General features: G+C 40.8%; 1 protein-coding gene across 1 annotated transcript; it reads left to right on the top strand.

The window, feature by feature from the left end:
* The first annotated feature begins 4,089 nt into the window (after positions 1-4,089).
* Positions 4,090-24,768, top strand: ISOC1 (isochorismatase domain containing 1). Its single transcript, XM_010381568.1, has 5 exons — positions 4,090-4,506; positions 14,256-14,375; positions 14,484-14,687; positions 17,234-17,350; positions 23,559-24,768. Exons 1-5 carry the CDS (start codon positions 4,198-4,200, stop codon positions 23,703-23,705), a joined length of 897 nt encoding a protein of 298 aa, XP_010379870.1. The 5' UTR covers positions 4,090-4,197; the 3' UTR covers positions 23,706-24,768.
* Positions 24,769-24,995: the final 227 nt, after the last annotated feature.

Raw genomic sequence — 24,995 nt, 5'->3', positions numbered from 1 at the left:
TCAGTTTATGTAATTTCCCTGATTAAAACATTTCACTCAGAATAAAACCAAATTCTTTATGGGGCCTTCAAGGCTTTACATGATATAGCCTTTCCTCACATCTCTGATCTCATTTCTTAGAATTCAACATGTTGTAACCACATCATTCCTCAAACATACTAGGCTTGTTACTTTCTAACAGCCTCTATACTTGTTTTTCCATGTGTCTGGAATGCTCCTCCTTACCATTCAGATCTCAGCTTGAATGTTTCCTCCTAAAGAAAGTAGATCATAGGCAACCTATATCACTCCAGCAGAGTGCCATATTTTCTTCCTAGCCTTATCACTAGCTAGGAATATCTCATTTCTTTGTTTACATGTTTATTGCCTACCTACCTTCAGTAGACTGTAAACACTATAATAGCATGGCATCATCTTTCTCGTTCACCACAGAATTATTAATGTATATAGTTACTGATTTAATAGATGAAAAAGTCAAGCAATTCACTTTAATATTAACATGAGTTTTAATAACATTATTGGTGATAGTCACAGCTGGATGTGCCAACAATCAACTGTAAGACCTTTGGTGGTCTTATAGTTTATTTGGTTATAATAAAATGATATAAAAACAATAAATTCTTATTAATAATTTTCTGTTAGGTCATCTTTACTGGTGTGTATATATATATATATATATATATAGTCTTTTCCGGTTCTAAAATATATCTGGTAGCTCTTCAAATCACTCGATTATAGCACATTCCATCTATGTATAAAACTCCATCTTGATTTTCTTCCTTTCCTTTGCAGAATATTTTCAGAGTTCCCCCACCGAGAAGACTGCAAAAGCTGTTTTGATACTTGACTTTTCTTGCCTACTTTATCACAACATTTGAGAAACTACAAATGGAGTCAAAGAATCTTGTTTGGAGTCGGCTGAGTAAATCCAGTAATCCTCTAATAATAGCGACCTCAGGATTAATTTACAATACAGAGAAATAACTCACCTAAAATATCACCTCTGACTGAATAATATCAATCAGGATTATTTTACAATGTAGACAAATAGTTTGCCTAAAAATATCACCTTTGACTGAATATATCTTTGATGTTTTTTTTTTTTTTTGAGAAGGAGTCTTGCTCTGTCGCCGGGGCTGGAGTGCAGTGGCTGGTTCTCAGCTCACTGCAAGCTCCGCCTCCCGGGTTCCCGCCATTCTCCCGCCTCAGCCTCCCGAGTAGCTGGGACTACAGGCGCCCGCCACCTCGCCCGGCTAGATTTTTGTATTTTTTAGTAGAAACGGGGTTTCACCGTGTTAGCCAGGATGGTCTCGATCTCCTGACCTCGTGATCCGCCCGTCTCGGCCTCCCAAAGTGCTGGGATTACAGGCTTGAGCCACCGCGCCCGGCCTTGATTTTTCAATATAGTATCATGAAGATATATTCAGTGTAACAACTCTTCAACAAATATTTATAGTGTCAGGCAGTGTTCTAGGAGTTGTGACACAGCTGAGAACAAAATAAACAAGTCTCTGCTTTCATAATGTATACAAACGGTAATAAGTATTAAGAAGGAGAAGAAAAAGGAGGCAGGAAATAGGCATAAAGTGGGATTATAGTGACATTTTATATAAGGCAGTAAAGGTGGGCCTTTTTGATTTGAGATACATATTTGTGCACAAATGAGGGAGCAGAAGCTGTGTGACTGTCTGGGAGAAGAGAGTTTCCAGGCAGAAAGAATGGGAAGTACAAAGGATGAGGAACATTAAAGGGAATAGTGGGGCTTCACTAGAGAGAGTCGTGGCAGAAATTAGGATCAGAGAGATAAAACATTGGATTGTACTTTTTAAGGTAAAAATTTACATGTAATAAAATGCATATCTTAAAGTACACAAGTAAAATATAGAATATTTCCATCACCCTACAAAATTATCCTGTGACCCCTTCCAATTAATCTAACTGCCCAACAGGTGACCACTGTTCTGATTTTTATCACCACAGATTCATTTTATCTGTTTTGAACTTCATATGAATGGAATCATACAATATGTACTTTTTTTTTTTTTTTTTTTTTTTTGAGATGGAGTCTGGCTCTGTCACCAGGCTGGAGTGTAGTGGCACGATCTTGGCTCACTGCAACCTCCACCTCCCAGGTTCAAGTGATTCTCCTGCCTCAGTCTCCCGAGTAGCTTGGACTACTGGTATGCGCTACCACGCAGAGCTAATTTTTGTATTTTTAGTAGAGATGGGGTTTCACCATGTTGGCAAGGATGATCTTGATCTCTTGACCTCATGATCTGCCCGCCTCAGCCTCCCAAAGCGCTGGGATTACAGGCATGAGCCACCACGACTGACTAATATGTACTCTTTTGTGTCTAGCTTCAGAATGTTTATTTTCAGAGATTTTGTGATTAAAGAACAGGTGCGCATTTTACTATGTAAAATGTTGCCATATCAGTTTTTCCAAAATGGTGTGCCATTTTATGCACCCCTGCAATGTATAAAAGTTCTTGTTTCAATTGATGTTACTGTCTTTTAGTTTATCTGTTTTAGTGAGTGTGAAATAGTATTTTTTTTTTTTTTGCAGATTTAATTTGCATTTTCCTGACAGCTAGTGATATTAAACACTTTATCATGTGCCTGTTAGGCAATATTTATCTGCTTTTGTAGAGTGTTTGAGACTTTTCTTCTATTTTAATCGAGTTGTCTTGTTATTATTATTGATTAATAAGAGACGTTCATCTGTTCTGGTTGTTTTCATGGTAGTATAGTGTCTCTCTTATGGTGGTTTCTCTGGTGAGCATTGTCATGGCATAAGATCTTGCAATGGAGTGGTATCTGGAAAAAATATCATTTTGGCTCAGACGGGTTCAGACAACAGTTTTAAATGGAATCTCTCAAAGTGTGATGAGAACCAGAAAAAAAGTGACTATTTCTAGTTGCTTCGGTACACTTGAGCAAGAAACGCCAAAGGATGGTCTTTTCATAACTTCAAAGCAGTGTGGTTCTCAAGTAGGGGGCATGTTTGCCCTCTGGGTGATAATTGGCAATGTCTGGAAACATTTTTGAATGCCATGACTAGAGGGAGAAGCGGTTACTAGGCGTCTAGTGGTAGTAGAAGCCAGTGATGCTGCTTAATATCCTAGAAATGCACAAGACACCCCATCCCCAAGAAAGACAAATGTTCATTCCAGAAGTCAACAGCGTCAGTTGGGAAACCCTGCCTTAAAGGTTATTTTCTTAGAAGAAGACAGCTTTAATACCTAAAATCTAATTTTATGTTTAGACCTGTGCCTATCTTCGCAGGACTCACTTCCAAGGAACTTCTGTGCATAATGCATGCTTTCTAATTCGTTTATTATAGCGCCTTACAGTGTGCAGAAGGCAGAGGATTGTTTTATTCGAAAGTGATCCCTTTTACTTACTTAAAAACAGATATCCTCAGTTTGAATATAAAGTTCAGAGTTTTGCTTTTAATATTAATAATATTTATATTACCAATTCAAGTCCTCCCGGAAATAAGTTGAGATGAATGGAGGCCAGATATCGAATTCATTCCTAGAGATACTGTGTTCTGTGGGACCGAAAAAAGACAAAACTTGAACCTTGACTGGCCCTCTAAGGAAGGATTAAATTCTGCTGCTCTTCTTAGGGTATCTATCGGACTGTCCCTTTGGTTGTAACATGCCTCTGCACAGAGCCAACAGGTAACTCGTCCTGGCGGCTCTGTGTACCCAACCACAACCCTAGACTGCCAAGAACACTGCTCATTCAAAGCCGGGAAGAGGGCCAGGGTTAGGGAAAGGGTGGCACAAACCCTCGTGTGAGCTGTAGCACCGGGACAAGAACAACGGGCAGCCCAGGCGGGTCTGGGGTCTGCAAGACCACTAGGCGCTCTGCCGGCAGTCAGAACCGCAGCATAAGGAGCGCGAGCAGGGAGCTACGGGGACGCAGTGGCCAGGGAAGCTGGAGGGGGCGGACCTGGCCGGCGAGCGCAGGCGCTCCCTGGCTCACGCGCTCACCCCGGCCCCACCACCCGCCCTTCAGCCGCGGCCCGCCCTCCGGGGCGGGGAGGAGAATGCAAGAGTCGTGGTCGTCAGGACCCGCCCCTTCCCCTCCGCGAGCTGGCGGGCGGGCTGGCGGCGCCTGGAGGCGGGGCCGCGGCGGCCGGCTGGGTGCGCCTCGGCGGCCTCGGAGCTCGCAGACGCTCAGGGGAACATGGCGGCTGCGGAGCCGGCGGTCCTTGCGCTCCCCAATAGTGGCTGCGTGGGCGCGGGGGCGCCGTCGGGCACGGTCCCGGTGCTCTTCTGTTTTTCCGTCTTCGCGCGACCATTGTCGGTGCCGCACGGCGCGGGCTACGAGCTGCTCATCCAGAAGTTCCTCAGCCTGTACGGTGACCAGATCGACATGCATCGGAAATTCGTGGTGCAGCTCTTCGCCGAGGAGTGGGGCCAGTACGTGGACTTGCCCAAGGGCTTCGCGGTGAGCGAGCGCTGCAAGGTGCGCCTCGTGCCGCTGCAGATCCAGGTGGGTCCTGCGGGAGGCCGCGCGCCTCCCTGTTCCCGAGTCGTACCCGTGCTGTCCCCGTCCCCGTCCCTGTCCACGCCTTCGCCGCGCTCCTCAGGTGCCCCGAGCCGCCCGGGCCCTGGGCCCTGCGCAAGTGGCTGAGTCCGAAGGGCTGCGCGGCTTTCGCAAGTTCCGGGGCCGGCTGGGGAATGCCCCTGTCCAAAGGTGATGGTCACCAGCTATCCCCGGCGGGGACGTGGGCCTCGCAGCTGGTTTCAGCGCCCGCGAACGCCCCCACGTGTGTAGTCCTTGGTGGCCCGCAGTCGCTTTTTATGCCAGGAGCAGGTCCCAGTCAGTCTTCTGTGTAACCAAAGGGCTATGCTATAGTAGCTGTTTTTATTTTGGGGTGATGGGTGATGCAGAATGGGGGGAAATGAGATTGTGGGAAGTATTGGTCTTAGGGTTTGTTCCTAGAGTTGTGTTAACCACTTGCGGAAACGCAAACTTCGGGAGTCAAACCCTTCCCCCTGCCCTCCGCCTTCCCAGGCTCTTGGTTCCTTGGGCTTGAGAGCGCCCTAACCTTAAGCAAATGACCATTTGCTTAGCCTCCTCTTAGTAAAGTGTCTACTGACTTGATGACGTTTTGTCGCCTGTATTGAAAAAGTCATTTGACTCCAGGATTGTAATTCCTTCTTAAATACAAATACCCAACTTAAGCTAGACCTTGAGTTCCTGGGCCTGCTGGTTGGGATAGTTGTTCTACCTGAGGACTACTTAACAGCATTTATTTTAAGCTGTGCTCTCATGCTAGGCGGGTTAATCTCCCGCCCTCTTTAGGATCAGAGCGTTCACTTGGCGAATTTGTGTTTTGGAAAGGAAAGAATATAAGGTATAATTTAGGTAGTACACTGTCAATGTCATTTCTTTAGCTGAGAAACGGATAAGTCATTTTTTTTCAGAAGACCAAACTGAAATGTGGGATTCGGGGATAAAAGAGATTTTAATATTTAAGGGCTTTCGCGGTGAGCGAAAATGACACTCATTTTCTTTCTTTTTTGTTTTTAGTTTTTATGGGCACATAATAGTTGTACATATTTATAGGAGACATGATATTTTGATTGAAGCATACAGTGTAGTGATCAAATCAGGGTAATTGGAATATCCATCACCTCAAACATTATCATTTATTTGTTTGTTCCAAATTCACTTTTGTAGTTATTTTGAAATATACAGGCCGGGCGCGGTGGCTCAAGCCTGTAATCCCAGCACTTTGGGAGGCCGAGACGGGCGGATCACGAGGTCAGGAGATCGAGACCATCCTGGCTAACATGGTGAAACCCCGTCTCTACTAAAAATACAAAAAAACTAGCCGGGCGAGGTGGCGGGTGCCTGTAGTCCCAGCTACTTGGGAGGCTGAGGCAGGAGAATAGCGGGAACCCGGGAGGTGGAGCTTGCAGTGAGCTGAGATCCCGCCACTGCACTCCAGCCTGGGCGACAGAGCGAGACTCTGTCTCAAAAAAAAAAAAAAAAAAAAAAAAAAAAAAAAAAGAAATATACAATAAATTATTGTTAACTATAGTCACCCTATTGTGCTTCTGAACACTAGACCTTATTCCTATTATCTAACTGTTTTTTGTACCCATTAACACTGCCATTTTCTGATGATTATTCCCTAGTTTTTTTCAGCTGCAGTTGGCAGCTGAATTGATGATATTTCCTGTCACCCCAACATCTGTGCCAGAAGTGTCCAAAGCAGGTACTTTAGCTTGGATAAAGTTTCTGCATTCAGAGGACAAAGTCTGAGAGACTGCACTGTCTGGAGTGCACTGTGCAGTCACTGAGCGCAGTATATGCCACTGGAGAACCTGAAACTGGGTACAGTGATCTGATACCCTAGAATCTGACCTGCTGCCCAGACAGGGAATTGCAGTTCTTAGGTGCTTAAGAACTCCCCATTTTTTTACTCCCCATTTTTATGTCTTCCAGCGTTTTCGTGTCTGGCATCTCTCTGCAGCCTTTCTTGTCAGTCCTTTTACGTTACTGCTGCCAGAATACTCAGATGTTGGATGCACCTTTGAGAAGTCCATTTCTAAAGGCTAGAATCCAAATACTAACTGCGGAGGTCTGGGCTTATACTTAGGATGCAGACTTCTTTATGAAGCATCTCCTGTTATGGCTGGGAGGGAGGCTGGGCTCTTATCTAAGATAATGCTATTCTAAACTAGCCCCTAGCTCTGTGAGAGTCCCCGCATCCAAGGTAGGATTTTTATATTTGAAAATTTCAGGACCTTGGTCTGGCAACTCTTTTTTTTTTTTTTTTGAGACGGAGTCTGGCTGTGTCGCCCAGGCTGGAGTGCGGTGGCCGGATTTCAGCTCACTGCAAGCTCCGCCTCCCAGGTTCACGCCATTCTCCTGCCTCCGCCTCCCAAGTAGCTGGGACTACAGGCGCCCGCCTCGTCGCCCGGCTAGTTTTTTGTATTCTTTAGTAGAGATGGGGTTTCACCGTATTAGCCAGGACGGTCTCGATCTCCTGACCTTGTGATCCGCCCGTCTCGGCCTCCCAAAGTGCTGGGATTACAGGCTTGAGCCACCGCGCCCGGCCCGGTCTGGCAACTCTTAAAAACATTCTCGAAATTAATGAAATGTATGTACCTGAAAATGCTTGTACATTCTCAAAAGGCGTTGTATAATTCTGGTCACCTGTAGCTTTTGAAATGTTTTGCTTGGTATAGATTATGTATAGTTCATTTTTTTGTGAGGTTTAAAATAACAATAGCATTACTCTATTCCATCTTCAAAAGATATTTTTTTTTTCCACCAACTGGTCTAATAATTCTTAAGCATTAGTTATATTTTTGCACTTACATAGCTTTATATTTTTAATTCTTTAAAATATTTTCTCTTCTATATTATCTCATTTTAGTAGTTATACTTTGAATTCTTCAGCCAGATGCCTCTCCTAGTTTAGAGGTAGATAAAGGAAAGGGACATATACATAGATATGCGCACAGTATATACCATATATACCTCTGATATCTATTTATGTCTGTATGAGAAGAGAGATATATACACACATACATACATATGCATATGTTGTATAATCTCAGAAAGTCATGAGAATTCTCATGACTACTGTAGTATATTCTTTGTAACCTAACAGTATAATCCTACAGACTTGGATGTTTTATGGCTGTAAGAGACCATACAGTTCATTCCACAAACATGAGAGTGGCAGCTGGCACAGTGAATGCAAACTTGGATTCAATTCTTGTTCCTTAACTAATAAATGAAACTTTCACTTTGAAGAAGTGCAGAAGAACATAGGGAGGTGGAGGTGAGTAACTTGCTGCAGTTTACGTGGCAAGTCTCCGCATATGGAGGAGCTAGCCAGGCATATGCAGAGAGTCACTTACAGCCAAACACAGCACTACTGCTTTCATGTTTAATGAGAATTGAGCAGTCTGGAAAACAAGCCACAAACTTGAGCTCTTGTATGTTCATTTGTCTTGATGCTGCTCCTTGTTCTTTGGAATAAATGCTTGTCACTTAGGAAGACTCAAGGTGGCCCATCAGTGAGTCCATGTTACTGGGGATGTTAGGCCCCTTCTTGAAGGCAGGGACAAAGAGCACAGGTTTGGCCACATGTAGTTCATTGCGTAAATAGCGATTTATTATTTCTTCACACTTGGGCCCTGGAGCCTCTGTGGCCCTGGCTCACGTACTGTTAGTCTAGAATGTATTCTTCATTTGCTCCGTGGTGTGAGTTGCCTTCATGCTTGTTCTGACAGCTGTGGCTGATGACCTTGTGAAACACAGTGGCTGCCTTTGCCACACACTGCACCCGTACTTGTTAGTGGTTCTGTGAGAACTGATCCTTAAAACCCCCATTGCCAGTATTAGGCTGTGGTTAAGTTTTTGGTGACTTCCTTTCTTTTCTTAAATATTCTGTCAAAGTAGCAATGTCTGCTGACAGCTCAGGTGGATGAAGGCATAGCTTATGTTTCATGCTTGGTTTGTATGTCTGCAGCTTTGTCAAATGCTTGAGATCTGATGAATTTTGAGACATGGGAAAGAATGTAAATGAGAGGATTATATAGTGGGGATTTAAGTCATTTTTATGACTTGAAAGTTTTAATTTTTCAAAAGGTATTTTCTAAGTTTTAACTAAAGGAAACATTTAACTATGAGAATTTACGTAAATGTGGTATCATGCCACCACCAGTGAATTTTCCAGCCTGTGGCCAGGAAAGACACAGCCTTGGGAGAAGGGAGGAGGAAATGGACAGTGTAAGAAGGATGCCAGTGAGGGGATTTTACTTCTGTACCTAGCAGGGAAAGCTTTGGCAGCTTTCTGTGGCCAGAAGATAAGGGCTTCCCAGGGAAGGTTATTTTGACCTTTTCCCAAAATGATTAACTGGCAGGGCATTTTGCTCCAGCTTTCATTTTCTTGGAAGTTTATTACTATTATTATTATTTTAAACAGGGACATGAACATTTTATAGCTAGAAGAGACTGACAGGTTCATGGTGGGAAGGGAGGGAAGGCAGGAGGAAAGGAACCTTGTCCGCCTTTGGCTTGATGGTTTGAAGGTAGTGGTTTTTGATTACAGGACCTTTGCCTCAGGAGCGGGGCAGGAAGAGTGGGTAGATGAGCTAATGCTCAGAGAGGAGACAGCTGGATCCTGAGGTTGTTGTATTGTCTTCGCCCCACTGGTTTGATGTGTGTCACTTAAAAAAATTAACATTCCAGAATAATACCTAAAGCATTGTATCCTTTTTTGCTCCATGTGAATACATTAGAGCTACCTATAAATAAACTGTGAGAGTAGGAGCTATAATCTGAATTTTGATTTTTTTTCTTGCATTTAGTTAACCAAGGGAATCCTAATGTAGATTCAAATGTCTTTGTGGTCCTGGGCTTGTCTAGCTTCACCTTCACCCCAGTCTGAGGCACAGTCTTAAGAAGTCCTTCAGTCCTTACCCCTGGGGTGGGTGGAGACAGCTGGCCTCTTTTGAGGATTTAGAAAACTCATACCTTATCTGATAAGCTAGGGTTGTAACCTTATGCCTGTGTCATCAATGTTTACAATAGGTGAATATGTTGTAAAAATAAGAGCCAATAAGTATTATTTCACAGCCTAAACTAAAAAGTCCCAGATCTGTTTTTCCAGGAACAATCTTGTTTTAGTGATTTGGTAAGGTTTTGGTAACATCTGGAAATCTACTTTATGAATTACTTTATGATTCACTTTCCTTATTCTGCTTATTATGTTAACATAACAAGTTATGCAATGTTAGCATTCCTATATATATTTATAGGTTTCTAAAGGGATCTTAATTGTATTTATCCTCATTAGAGGGTAAGTTTTAACATATGCTGAGTTTTAGAGTATAGTTTTTCATATATGAGGGACATCAGAATAGCCTAATAAATTTATTGATTGATTATATGAAGCCCATTTAATCCTTGAAATACCCCTATAATGTAGATACTGTTTTCCTTGTTGTGTTATAGATAAGGAAATTGCATTTGGAGATATTTACCTAAGTTCATGTAATCGAAATTAGTGAAACTGAGATTTGGATTCAGATTCTAGTGCCTACTGAGGCTTGTGCTATAAAGAGAATCATCGTAACCTGGGGGAGTCACATCACAGACCTCTATTGTAAGTGAGTTGACATTGGAGCCAGGCCTTACTATAGCTGTGGTCATCGGATTTCCTCAGAAACACTTGGGAGTGAAATAATGATCCCCCAGGTCCCCTTCCAAACTTTCTCTCAGGCAGATCATGCCTATTTTGTGACTCTAATTGACTACCAAATTTTTTAAACATCACATTTACAGTTTCCAATTTTAATTATTCCAAATCGCTATAGTAATTTGCTATGGGACTGGGTGACGTGAAGTCTTTTGAGTATGAAATCTAAGGTCAAACCCCAGCTATGACAATTCTTAAGGAAGTGGACAAAATATTTATACTTGAATCTGATCTCTTAAACTCTTGCCTGAGGAAGCCATTGGCTGTGATCACTTTTTTGTATTTATATATATATATATATATTTGTATATGTATCATGCAAATGTGTTTGTCGGACTGTGTAGGCATATAGATATATGAAGGTGTATAGATACATATATTTATATGTGATTTGTTTATATTCCTTGAATATGCATAGATCTGTAATTGCTATGCTTTTACTCCTGGTGACATTTGGTCCAGTCTACTTTTAATTTGCTAAGGCAGGACTGACTGTCTTACAGTTGCAACGTTTAAAAGTTTGGCTACTGGCGGTATTTTTAGTTACCTTAAAGATTTTGGTTTAAGAGAACTTCATGAGTCAAAGTAAGAAATCTCCGAAATGTAGAGAGTTGTATGATTTTAACAGCCTGTTGGAATTCATGTGGATTTGGGGTGAGGATTTGGGAGGATTGGTTGGACATGATTAAAGTTTTTCAGTATGTTTTTGGTGGCCACAAAACTTCCTTTCTGTTTGTAAGGTATAGAGGTTATTCCCCCAACTACCATAGCATAGGGAGGCCATTAAAAAAAAAACTTTTTATTTTAGAATAGCTTTAGATTTACAATAAAGTCATAAAGATAGTACAGAGAGTTCCTATATTCCTGTACCCAGATTCCCTGTTGTTTTTTGCTTGTTTGTGAGACAGGGTCTTGCTCTGTTGCCCAGGCTGGACTGCAGCCTCGACCTCCCATTCTCAGAGGATCTTCCCACCTCAGCCTCCTGAGGAGCTGGACTGCCAAGCTCAGCTAATCAAAAAAAAAAAAAAAGAAAAAAGAAAAAAAACATATATATATATATATATATATATATATATATATTTTTTTTTTTTTTTTTTTTTTTTTTTTTTTTTTTTTGTAGGTTGGGTATAGTGGTTCATGCCTGTAATCCCAGCACTTTGGGATGCCAAGGCAGGCAGATCACTTGAGCCCAGGAATTCAAGACCAGCCTGGGCAATATGGTGAAACCTCATCTCCACTAACAGTACAAAAATCAGCCGGGTACAGTGACACACGCCTGTAATCCTGGTTACTTGGGAGGCTGAGGCACAAGAATCACTTGAACCGGGAGGTGGAGGTTGCAGTGAGCTGAGATCGCGCCACCGCACTCCAGCCTGAGCGACAGAGTGAGACTGTGTCTCAAAAAAATATGTTTTGTAGAGACAAGGTCTCACCGTGTTGCGTAGGCCTTGCTCTCGCAATCCTGGGCTTAAGCGATCCTCCCACCTTGGCCTCCGAAGTGCTGGGATTACCAGCATGAGCCACCATGCCCAGCCAGATTCCCTAACATTAATATTTGATGTTCCTGGAGTGCATTTGTCACAACCAAAGAACCAACATTGGTACTTTACTGTTAACCACACTTTATTCATATTTCACTAGCTTTTCCCTTATGTCCTTTTTCTATTCCAAAATCCAATCAAGGATACCAGTTACATTTAGTTGTCTTGTCTCCTTTGACTCCTCTAGTCTGTAACAGTTTCTCAGACTTTATTTTTAATGACCTTGACAGTTTTAAGGAGCACTGGTCAGATATTTTGGTAGAATGTCTCTCAATTTTGATTCATTTGATGTTTTTCTCATTGTTGGACCGGGGTTGTGAAATTTCAAGAGGAGGGTCATGAGGGTCATTCTCGTCACATCATATCAAGGGTACATGTTATTAACATGATGTCATTAATTACATTAATCATGATCACCTGGCTGAGACATAGTCCTCAGGTCTCTCCACTGTAAAGTTACTCTTCCTCCTCTATACTCTACTCTTAAGAAGCAAAGTACTAAGTGCAGCCACATTCAAGAGGATGTTGGAAGTTAAACACCTTACACAGATACTCTCCACATCGTATTCAAGAGCATGTGGAGAATGTCTATGAAAGGTAGGGTATTTTTTATTCGGTAAATTGTAACCTGTACTCTGCTTTAAAAACATTCCTTGCCACTCTATTCTCTGTGGTTTCTTTGTTTACTGAGTTTGTGGATGGTAAGTTCCTATACAAGAGAGATTTCGCAGGGCAGTGAGGATTTTAGGGCTGTATTTTTGACCTCAATTTGTGTCTAATATGACACATCTGATGTGGTCCCCTGTCCAGAACTCATGGCTAAAATGAAGGGCAGGAAACATCAGCTAGCAAGAACTGGAAACCACAACTGTGGTTTATTTAGGATTCCTGGGTAGGTAAGGATTTATTCCTTTGAACACCTCAACTTAAAAATGTCTTGACCATATTATAGGAAAACCCTATATGTAGGGTAAGAATTACAGGTGGCTCTCACATGATAACATGAATTTGGTATTGGATTGTGCATGGCTAATTAATAATACACATCTATAGAGTCAGTACCAGAGGGAGATTAAAGTGCCAGGGTACTTCAGACCAGAACATAGATCAAACAAAGTGCAAACCAATTAGAACAGTTATATCATTAAGGATTAAAGATTTCTTAATGGTTAATTTAATTCATGTAGTAATTGTTTCCGAGGAGTCAACCACCTGCAGAGACACTAAGGAGAGTCTAAGGCGGTGCTGGTGGTGCAGCCACACCATGTAATCCGGACGCAGACTCCTCTAGAATATTATTAATAATCGTTATCTGTAGGTGGTTTTAGGGGAAGCAAAATAGGATAATTAGAGGCATGATTTAAGGGAGTGGCTAGGAAGGGTATTGATAGTGGTTCATTCAGGACCAGAACACATCCTTTACAGAACTTCCTGCAATTTGCAAAAGAAAGAAAAGCACCTCAGACTTTTAAGAATCCAGTGAGAGTAAATTCTCATATTTAGTGGTGATTTTTGCTTTTTGGTGGATCCATACTGAGGCCAAATTGTTATAGACCAACTACAGCAATTAATATGAGGTTTGGTAATATATCCACTTTTCCTCTTAATTCATTGACTTTCTTTATTGTGGTAACTATAGTTTAAGACTGGAGATGTCAAATATAGGTCCCTTCCTTGTGAAGTAGATGACAGTTCATTTAACAGCAGTGGTGTGGTTGGTATCATTTCGCTGCATTTTGTTTGAACTCTGAAAGTTATTCTTGAGAATAGCATTTGCATATTTCTATCTTGATAGCAGTAATTCTGGATTTGCTTCTCTTTTTTGTTTTTAGTTTTTATGTTCCTGCTACAGATATTTTAAGTTTTACTTTTTATACTTACAAGCAGCAACATCAGATTTTTTTCTATTGTAACACTTCTTCTGATTATAAAGAAACTTCTTTAAATAACGTTCAGGAAATCTGTTTAAATAACACTTGGAAAATATAGGAATGATATAAAAAAAAAGAAATTACCAACACCCCTAATTATATAACCACTTGTTAATATTGTAATGTACTACTACTTTTATTCATATTTTTACATTATTGAAATACTATTGAACTGCACTTTTGAAAAATTAACATTATGAGTATTTTTCCTTGGATGGTATGAATTCTTTGAAGACATATATACATATGTTATTTAATTGGCTAAAGAATGTTTTGTCATGTGAATGTGTTAAAATGTGTTACACCATGTCTGTATTGTTGGTTGGTTCATTTCTAATTTCCACTATTAAAAGCAATTCAGAGAACATCTTTTTGGGTTTTTTTTTTTTTCCTGTAATTCAGATACTTTTTTTGGATAATAGCTGTAGAAATTGACTTACTGACTCAAACAATAGGACCATTTTTCTTCCTTTATTGACCTCCACCGAAAATAATTGTCATTTAACAAGTGCTAAGTCATTCTTTTTCTTTTCTCCTCAGCTCACTACCCTGGGAAATCTTACACCTTCAAGCACTGTGTTTTTCTGCTGTGATATGCAAGAAAGGTTCAGACCAGCCATCAAGTATTTTGGGGATATTATTAGTGTGGGACAAAGACTGGTATGCTTGTTTATTTATTTGGTCATATTTGCTGAATCATGATATATACTCATATATACACATACATGTGTATAGCTAATTGTTTTTGTGTTTGGTTATTTTTTTCAGTTGCAAGGGGCCCGGATTTTAGGAATACCTGTTATTGTAACAGAACAGTACCCTAAAGGTCTTGGGAGCACGGTTCAAGAAATTGATTTAACAGGTGTAAAATTGGTACTTCCAAAGACCAAGTTTTCAATGGTATTACCAGAAGTAGAAGCAGCATTAGCAGAGATTCCCGGAGTCAGGAGTGTTGTATTATTTGGAGTAGAGGTAAGTACCTGTTACTATGGTTTAGGCACAATATTATTTATAGAAAACTCGAAATTTGTGGAATGTGATTTCGTAGATGGTATGCCATGTAGGCAGTAATAATGAGGAAAGACAGCCACCATGTATTATGTTCACTATTTGCATGGCACTGATCTGAACCTTTTATAGCTGTTTATTTACTAAGTCCCTTACAGCCATATAAAAGCTAAATACTCAGTAGTCTCCCCATATTAAAGAGGATACTAAAATACCGAGATGTTGTATAATTGACTTGAATGTATGTAAGCTGATTAATTCTTGGTCCTGTATTTTTAACTACTACTTTTGGAACACATTTTCACCAAAGGCATTATTTTAATATATGTGTTGTAGGATTTCAGTTAGGTCATATTTTTGTGCTAGAAAATCCTTGGAGGTCATGTAGTTCATTGGCCTTCAAATCATGTATGTATCTTTTTACAGGGGAAAAATACTAATGGATTCTTATTGCTGATTTCAATTGATTTATTCCTAGCTTTTAAACAACTATTAAACTAAAATTTTAAAAATTATGAAAAAAACACTAAAACAATGAAATCAAAATATTAATTTAATGTGATTTTGAAAATTTGAAGGTAAGTTTTATAGTAGTGGATTTTATTTTTATTTTTTTTTTTTTTTTTATTTTTTTATTTTTTTTTTATTTTTTTTTTTTTTTTTGAGACGGAGTCTTGCTCTGTTGCCCAGGCTGGAGTGCAGTGGCCGGCTCTCAGCTCACTGCAAGCTCCGCCTCCCGGGTTCACGCCATTCTCCTGTCTCAGCCTCCCGAGTAGCTGGGACTACAGGCGCCCGCCTCGGCACCCGGCTAGTTTTTTGTATTTTTTAGTAGAGACGGGGTTTCACCGTATTAGCCAGGATGGTCTCGATCTCCTGACCTCATGATCCGCCCGTCTCGGCCTCCCAAAGTGCTGGGATTACAGGCTTGAGCCACCGCGCCCGGCCTTTATTTTTTTTTTTTTGAGACAGAGTCTCGCTCTGCCCCCAGGCTGGAGTGCAGTGGCCGGATCTCAGCTCACTGCAAGCTCCGCCTCCCGGGTTCACGCCATTCTCCTGCCTCAGCCTCCCGAGTAGCTGGGACTACAGGCGCCCGCCACCTTGCCCAGCTAATTTTTTTGTATTTTTAGTAGAGACGGGGTTTCACCGTGTTAGCCAGGATGGTTTCGATCTCCTGACCTCGTGATTCGCCCGTCTCGGCCTCCCAAAGTGCTGGGATTACAGGCTTGAGCCACCGTGCCCGGCCTAGTAGTGGATTTTAATAGTAGAAAGATACTTCCTCAGGCTTAGATGTGTGTTCAATATTTCTGTATTTTGACACAGTAAAGAAGAAGCCTGGGCCGGGCGCGGTGGCTCAAGCCTGTAATCCCAGCACTTTGGGAGGCCGAGACGGGCGGATCACGAGGTCAGGAGTTCGAGACCATCCTGGTGAACACGGTGAAACCCCCGTCTCTACTAAAAAATACAAAAACTAGCCAGGCGAGGTGGCAGCGCCTGTAGTCCCAGCTACTCGGGAGGCTGAGGCAGGAGAATGTCGTAAACCCGGGAGGCGGAGCTTGCAGTGAGCTGAGATCCGGCCACTGTACTCCAGCCTGGGCGACAGAGCAAGACTCCGTCTCAAAAAAAAAAAAAAAAAAAAAAAAAAAAAGAAGAAGCCTGTTGTGTATAAATATGTCGTACCAAGTGCTGTTGCTGGCTTTGCACTTTTTTTTTTTTTGCTTGTTCATCATCATTAGACCTTATGCTCAATCACAATTATCTTTGAGTAGTCCTTCAATGCTAATTTTAATGAGGTGTCATTTGATAATTCTCCAAAACTCTCTCGTCATGTGAAGATAAAGTTGACATTGTGGCATCATTGAAATGTACTTTCATTGGTAGTATAATACATGATTCAGTTATTGTTGAAGCCTGTTTTCACTCTATAGTGCCTGTTAATGAATTGTCACAAGTTAGTCCTTACAAAGATGGAATCTGTATAATACATTTGCTAATGATATGAACTGGGTGTTTTTTGCCTGTGTCATAAGTTATTTTTAACTTGGCCTACCTTTACTACAGAGTGCCCTGTAATGACTCAGTTTTCCCACTAAGTTCTCTGTCTGCAAGACTGCAGACTCATTCTTCATGTTGGACACTTAGGGTGAATGAAGAAATAAACTCTAAGTTGCACCAAAACTGAGTGCTAGTAATTCAGCTATGTGAAGGTCATCCAGACCACATGAAGCAAAATCTTTAACAAATTCTTGTAGAACTCTTAAGAATATGTTTAAGGTTCTTAGTATCAGAAACATTGGCCTAATTCAGTTCCTGATTTTACAAATGAATAAACCAAAGCCAGAGATACTGTTCTATGCTCCAGATTATCTAGCTAATTAGAAGCAAAACTCGATGTAGAACAGGGTCCTTAGATGATTTGTAGTGCTCTGTCTGCTTTATCATGTTGTTGTACATTTGTCAGCTACTTTTAGTTTATCATGTTATTACATACAATTTTTGTGCTTTCCTACTAGACTCATGTGTGCATCCAACAAACTGCCCTGGAGCTAGTTGGCCGAGGAGTGGAGGTTCATATTGTTGCTGATGCCACCTCATCAAGAAGCATGATGGACAGGATGTTTGCCCTCGAGGTAATTGTCCTCCTTGGAAATAGATCATTTGTCAAGGTTTCCAAATAAATTAGAAGAATACTGGATGTTTAACAGTAATGAAATGTTTACCTCCTAAATTTGAGTTTGGTCTGGCAACATCAGACTGATTGATTTCAACTGTGCACTGACTGACCCTTAAGGCCTTACCACCATATCCTATTTTATGTCTCATTTCCTCCTTAGATCTAAGTTTCTAGCGTTGCCACAAAGTCCTTTGCATCTTTCATCATATGTTTGCCCTAGTTTTATACATGAACTAGGAGATATTCCAAGAAGCCTAACCTAAACTGTTTAGAGGTTTGCAAATTAAAAATAGCTCAACTGGGTTTAACTCATTTAGCCAAAAGCTACAGCAGAGCAGGCCTAACCTGGTTTAACATGTAGTGAACCGTCTGTGTCTGCAGGTTCTATGTCTGTGGATTCAACCAACCACAGATAGAAAATATCAGAAATAGGCCGGGCGCGGTGGCTCAAGCCTGTAATCCCAGCACTTTGGGAGGCCGAGGCGGGCAGATCACGAGGTCAGGAAATCGAGACCATCCTGGCTAACACGGTGAAACCCCGTCTCTACTAAAAAAATACAAAAAACTAGCCGGGCGAGGTGGCGTGCGCCTGTAGTCCCAGCTACTCGGGAGGCTGAGGCAGGAGAATGGCGTAAACCCGGGAGGCGGAGTTTGCAGTGAGCTGAGATCTGGCCACTGCACTCCAGCCTGGGTGACAGAGTGAGACTCCTTCTCAAAAAAAAAAAAAAAAGAAAAGAAAAGAAAATATCAGAAATAAAAAATAATAGAATAAATAGAATAGAATAGAAATAAAAAGCAATAAAAAATAATATCACAACAATAAAATAGAATGATAGCACAGAATAACGTCTATTTACATAGCATTTACATTGTATTGCGTATTATAAGCAATATAGAGATGATTTAATGTATACTGGATGTGCACAGGTTATATACAAATACTGTGCTATTTTATATTAGGGACTTGAGCGTCCGTAGATTTTGGTACAGGGTGGGGTGGCATCCAGGAACCAATTCCTTGTGGCTACTAAGAGATGACTATTAGATTTCCTCAGACTTGAATTTCTGGGACTAGGAGGTGTGTCATTGACTATGGACACCACATCCAGTGTTCTCATGGTACTCTGGCATTAGAGTATCACCATGTCCCATGGAATCAGGGAGTCTGTAATTCTGTCAACATTGCCCAAGAATAGGATGTCAAGCGTTTTCTTTTGTGAAACTGTTAAAAAGCAAACTACCACATAATCCTGGGAAATAGTCACTCCATACTGTGGTTTGATCTCTCTCTCTCTCATATTTAGTTCTAATTTTGCAATAATTTTAGAGGAATGTGCATGTGAATTTAATTGCTGAGTTCTTTAACTGTTTGTTGAGAATGGGAAATACATGGGTTTGTTTTATTGAGACCCTCCAGTGTCCTATGCACAGTCTGGCCTGTGAACCACCTTGTCTGAAGTAGGAATGCTAACTCATCCCTTTAGCTACTGTGTACCCCAGGGTGGTAAGGTAGAGCAAATGAGAGAGGGGAGGGCTTATCAGAGGAAAGAAGGGAGAAGAGTACAGGGCCACAGGGTGGTGGGAAGCAGACGGGTAGCTGGCCACAGCAGTTGTTTTAGGATCCTTATTGGCTCTCCCTTCTCTATTATTGCTGAAGCAGAATCCTATATTGAAATTATAAATAGAAATTATTTATTTTGTTTAGCTATTTTCAAGTCCATTAGGCTATTAGATTCTCTGGTAGTTAGGTACTAAGTGTTGCTGCTGCTTCCAATCTCAACGAATACCTTTAATCCGTTTTATTTATTTATTTATTTTTTGAGCAATGGAGTCTTGCTCTGTTGCCCAGGCTGGAGTGCAGTGGTGCAATCTCGGCTCAATTACAAGCTCCACTTCCTGAGTTCAAGCAGTTCTCCCTGTCTCAGCCTCCTGAGTAGCTGGGATTACAGGTGCCCGCCACCACGCCCAGCTAATTTTTGTATTTTTAGTAGAGTTGGGGTTTTGCCATGTTGGCCAGGCTGGTCTCGAACTCCTGATCTCAGGTGGTCTACTTGTCTCAGCCTCCCAAAGTGCTGGGATTACAGGTATGAGCCACTGCACCTGGCCAGACCTTTAATCCATTCTTACAGTCATGAGTTAATCAACTCCTACTTTTTAAGTTTTCCTGGTAACCTGAGTTTAAACACTTCACTGTCAGGTCCTCACCACCTCAGCAAGCAGCTCTTTCAGCCACCGTGGGTAGACTTTTATTGTAATGCTGAGGTCCAGAACTTTGGAGATAAGAAATGAAAAACACAAAGCAAACTTCCTTGCTTGTAAAAAAAGGACTTTTGTCCAAGGACTTTTTTCCTACATTCATATTTTCTTAGTATGTCTTTGTTATGGCAACTTAATGACAAAATTTTGATTGGCAATTCTGTCTTTGCACAAGACTCAGATTAAAAACAATTCCCATCTGAACCATTCTTTGAGAGGCAGTCTGTAATCTTTCAGATTAGGAATCCACACAATGTGGGGATAATGTGGGTTTGCACGCAGGTTCTGGTGTTTTGTAAATTTGTGTCCTTGAACAAATTGTGTAATCTCTATGCCTCAGATTTCTCATTGGTGAAATGGAAATGATAATACGAACAAGATCATAGGATTTTTGTGAGAATGGAATGAGATAATATATTGATAGCAGTTAGAACAGTGCATGACATAGTCGATACTCAGATGTTAGCTGCTGCTTTTTTTGTTGTTACTGATTGTTGTCTTCATGAGGTTAGTCTTCAGAAATGTGTAAGTATATAACATCTAAGACCCAGAAGGGACTAGCTCTTGGAAGTTCTGAGAAGGGAGGGAAAGAATCTGCTTTCTGGGGTGGATTTAGAAGGACCTGGAGTAGCAGCGTTGCCTGGGGTTAAAGTGTTGAGGTTGAAAGGAAAAACCGAGCATAGATGAGTCAGGTGGTGATTGATAGGGAAGACCTGCCTTATTGCAGATTTTTCTCCTCCTAGTCTTGATTTGATACAGAGGCAATTTACCTTGTTTCCAAAATTGGGGTGGGGGGCGGGCAATGTTAAGTGTTCTGGTTTGTTTCCGTAAGTGTAAAAGTTAAAATACCATTGTGGTCCACTTCCCTTCCTCTCTATTCCTTTAGAACATAACTACTTAAGATAATTCCCAAGACTAGCTAAATTGCCTGTTAAGGTTATTTTAAGATTCAGTTTGCATTATTGAAACTTCACTGGACCGGAGTTTGCGGCATGTGCTTTATTCAAGAAATGTTTTCTGGGTATTTGTTATCTGAAAGACATTACTTCTTTCAATTAACAATTATAGAGTGCATGAAGAATAAGAGAATAAAATCCTCTCTTGACCTTGATGTCCTTGTGCTTCTGGGGAGTTTTAGTGTTGCTTGGAAATCTCATGGGTTTAGTCTTTTGCCCCCCCCCCCGCCCCGCCCGAGGCTTTCATGACTTAGTGCACGTGTATTTTTTAGGTTTGTGGGTCAGAGCAACCCTTCTTTTCCTTTGGCCTAGTTGGATTAGTTTTGCAAGTATAAGGGGAGAACTTTAGAAGTCTAATGCACAGGTATTCTTGTGCATTAAATGGCTAGAGTTTTAATTGCCCCATTTTAAGCCAGGAGAGAAAGTGGTCTTGGGACCAGCACTGTCAGGATGGTGGGCAGGGACCTGCTAGGTATGTTTGGAAAGCTCCTGCTGTTCTTTCTCTGCTCAGGCACCTTCTTTGGTTGGGAAAGGGCAGGCACTGTGGGAATGGGAACGGCTAAGAGCCAGATTGAAAACCATTGCGTTTGCTAAGCTACACCTTTCTCTAACACGGGTTCCTGGCTAGATTATTTTAAAACCCAGTCATTGTTGGCCACATTTCAATCTTGAAACAAAGTAATAGAGTATGAGTTTCACTTTCCTAAAAGGTATTTCTGTGATGTACATTTCCCACTCTGCCCCTGCCATGGTCACCTGAGTCTCAGCATCACTGAGGCTTGTTAGGCTGTAATGGACCAGGCTCAGGTCAGTAGAGCACTAGGCAAGACTGAACATTGTAGACAGGCTTCTTCCAGGGTCTTTCCTTAGACCTGGGAACGTATTTCTCTCCTTCCTGCCTCACTAAGGAACTGGGGAGATCATTGAGAACTAACCTTTATTGGCGCATTGGACTACATAGTGTAAAGCACTTTCGCAGACATTGAAAGCCTGTGATTTAGTCCTTGATTCATAGTGAATCATTGCAAGTCCATTGATTCAACAGTGAGCAGTAAGGAAGGCATGGCTGGGCAGGGCAGGCAGCTGGTGATGGGGAGAGCTGGACATGAATGAATAGACATTCAGTGCTGTTTTCACACAACTGGACTGCAGCTTATCATATTTATTATCTGCCTGTCTGAAGCAAACACATGATCTTTTCATATTTTTGAATGGTTTTGATATGATTAATCAGCTGACTGTAAAGCAAGGAGGAGGAAATTAGGGCTTCCAGAAGTCTTTAAAGAATCCTCAGAGATAACTCACCCCTGGTATGTGTCTAAGCATAAGGCCTTACCCCAGGCCCCCAACCCCCATAAATACCTGCTGTTTTTGTTTTGTTTTATTTTTTAAAATAACTGCAAAGTTCTGGTTAGCTGCCCTGCACCCTTTTCTGTACTGGTGGTTGAGGTCCAGGCTTGCTTTTTGACAAGTAGGTTGTGGCTTATACTCCCTTCTACTTCATTACGGATAAAAATAGAGTCTGCCAGTGGAAAGGTTCAGTCTGCTGATGTACAGCCATTGAAGGAAGACTAGGAAGACTGACTTACACTCTGCAAGGATATTTGGCTATGCAAGTGCTTCCTGGGTTTTTTCCTCTGACTTGCCTGGGAATTGTTTCCAACCACTTCCTCTTTCATGCGTTTTACATATATGCTTTTTGTGATAACAGTTTGTGTCTTTTTTTCCCTGGGATTTCTGATAACACATAAATCCAGAGAATGAATCTGTGCTATAGAATTCTTCTATTTTCTTCCTTTCCTCCCTTTCCCCTTTCCCCCCGACTTTCTGTTCTTTGCTCTCTTCCCTGCCTTCCTTCCCCTTTCTCTTCTTCTCCTTTCTCTTTCTTTTCCTCCTTGAGATTTCTGTCCTTAGTATTATGATTACACTGGGGCAGTTTGGCAAGGACATTCCTGACCTGTCAGTGCAACTTTACACAACCTTGAATTTTACACTCTTGTTTAGTGGTACTAAAATGTTTATGATGGCAGCAGTAGTGATTGGTTCCTTATCATCCAGGGGGTCTCCTCACACAGAGAGAGCTCTTTTAGCACCGGTCATTTCTAAACAAGGGAACTCTTCATTATAGGAAGGACTCATATGCTATAGGTCAGATGTTTGGGTGCAGTAAAAAGAAATTAAGAACCATCATTTTAATTCTTATAGTAGTTTTAATCCAATTAAACAATTTATATGAAATTTGATAGTAAATTACTAATGTAATGTTCTAGCAGCTACAGTTATATCCATAACACAGCTATTGGAGCTTTAGAAACATTACACAGTCGTCCATTTTTAAACATGAAGAGCTACAAAATGCCAGGAGTGCCAGGCCTAAGTATTGATATGCATCACAATCTCACGTATTATCAGTTAAACTACAGAGGGGGAAAAGTGGACAGAGGCACCTTTTAAAAAATCTCAGTAGTAGGAATAGAAATAAAAGTTTAATAAATTTAGAAGTCACAAGCAGCCCTCATTTGAGTCAATGAATGAGTAAGAGATGAAGCACAAACCTGCCAGGAGTGTTCAGGAAATAGCAACAACTAAATGTCCAGATGTTCAATGATAGGCATATAGTAACAACCATTCTTTTTCTTTCTCTCATCTCATGTTTTACAGTCATTAGCCTTGATGACGCTCCTGTTCTGGGCACACATATGTTATAACATTGGCTACCTTTTCCCTTTTACTCATTCCTAGTCCATTTTGCTAATATTAATAATAATAATATTGACTTTGTGGTATGGCCGGTCTTGAAATCCATCCCCATCACTGAACTTGACGGTATGGCTGGGAATCATGGTTTCAGTAAAGGACACTAATTACTACGTCCCAGCATAGTCTTACTCTTTCGAAATAGTGTTCATTCTCATGCTCATTTCTTGATTTGCCTTTATCTTTTTGTTCAAGCGTCTTGCTCGAACCGGGATCATAGTGACCACGAGTGAGGCTGTTCTGCTTCAGCTGGTAGCAGATAAGGACCATCCAAAATTCAAGGAAATTCAGAATCTAATTAAGGCGAGTGCTCCAGAGTCGGGTCTGCTTTCCAAAGTGTAGGACATTTGAAGAACTGGTATGCTACTCACTGGTGAAGGACAGTCAGCCCACACAAGCTCTTCTTATCTCTACTAGAATTAAAATGTTAAGTCAAAAACGGCTCCTTTTTTGCGCCTCTTAGTGAAACTTAACCAGCTAGACCATTTGGGTACCGGCATTTAGTTACAAATGTCAAAGGCTTCTGGTGCTGCTTACCTTCCTTTTTTGTTAATGTGCTTTTATTTATTAAAAAAATTATAATGAAGGTGCCTGTTTTGTCTATACTGTGTACTCTGATCGTATCTTTCCAAAGTGCAGACTCTTGTGAAGTTTTCTTAAATTGTGCACTTTAAAGAAAATGAAGTACCAATAATGATTTGACTTTTCTATTACTGTAAGATGTTATAATGTTAATGTGGATGTAGTGCTTTTACTTTACAGATTGATTGGAATAAGATTATTATATATGAATTTACCCACAGGACTCTGGATCATGTTACCCACTCCCCTCACAATGTTGTCCACTTACTGAGTGAGTTGCATTGATCTATCCATACCAAATGATGTTGAATAATTACATATCTTTCTTGATTACACTGATTTCTTATTTTGGTCACTGTTACGAAATCTCTGTTAATGTTCTGTCTTTTAACTGAATCTTTTACGGAGAAAAGCTCATTGGCTTATTGTTTATTTTAATTTTGTAAACAGATGGGATAGAAGGGTTTGCAATGCCATATTATTGGTGGAGGGCTGTTTTAACATCTTTGAAGTATGACTTTAGCTGAGTATCTTTACAACCATCTTGAATACGTCTTCTAGTGTCCACAAGATTCAGCAAAAAGATAAAGCCTGGGTGGAATATTGTTTTAAAATGTTCATGTTCTGTTCTATATTTTCTCCACCTGCTCTCCAAATGTTGTAATGCAAAAAATATCAGTAATGATTTGGTAGTATTAATTTTGTGGTCATTGTTACTCTTCGATAAATTTTTTTTCGTTAAATACTTATTAGAGGGTTTTGAAATGTTTTTCAAATATGTGAAATGTGGAACATTGCTGTCTTTTATATTAAAGTAATTAAAATGTGTTGTGATTGAAATTATTTTGTCCTCCACAAGATGGCTCTATGAGTATTCTTCCAGGATTCTAATATTTATTTAAGGTAATAAAATCTTGACATTTATAATCTTTCAACTCATGGGAGTTTTCAAAGAAGGAAAATCCTTTGTAGATAGGGGCAGATGGATTTTACTGAAGGGTGAAAGGCCTTCTTCATTAAGAGCAGTAGATTTGTTTATTTTTCCTATTG

Source organism: Rhinopithecus roxellana, chromosome 3, assembly GCF_007565055.1.
Source record: "Rhinopithecus roxellana isolate Shanxi Qingling chromosome 3, ASM756505v1, whole genome shotgun sequence".
NCBI lineage: Eukaryota > Metazoa > Chordata > Mammalia > Primates > Cercopithecidae > Rhinopithecus > Rhinopithecus roxellana.
Note: the sequence above shows the minus strand (reverse complement) of the source record. Positions and strands in the feature narration are given on the sequence as shown.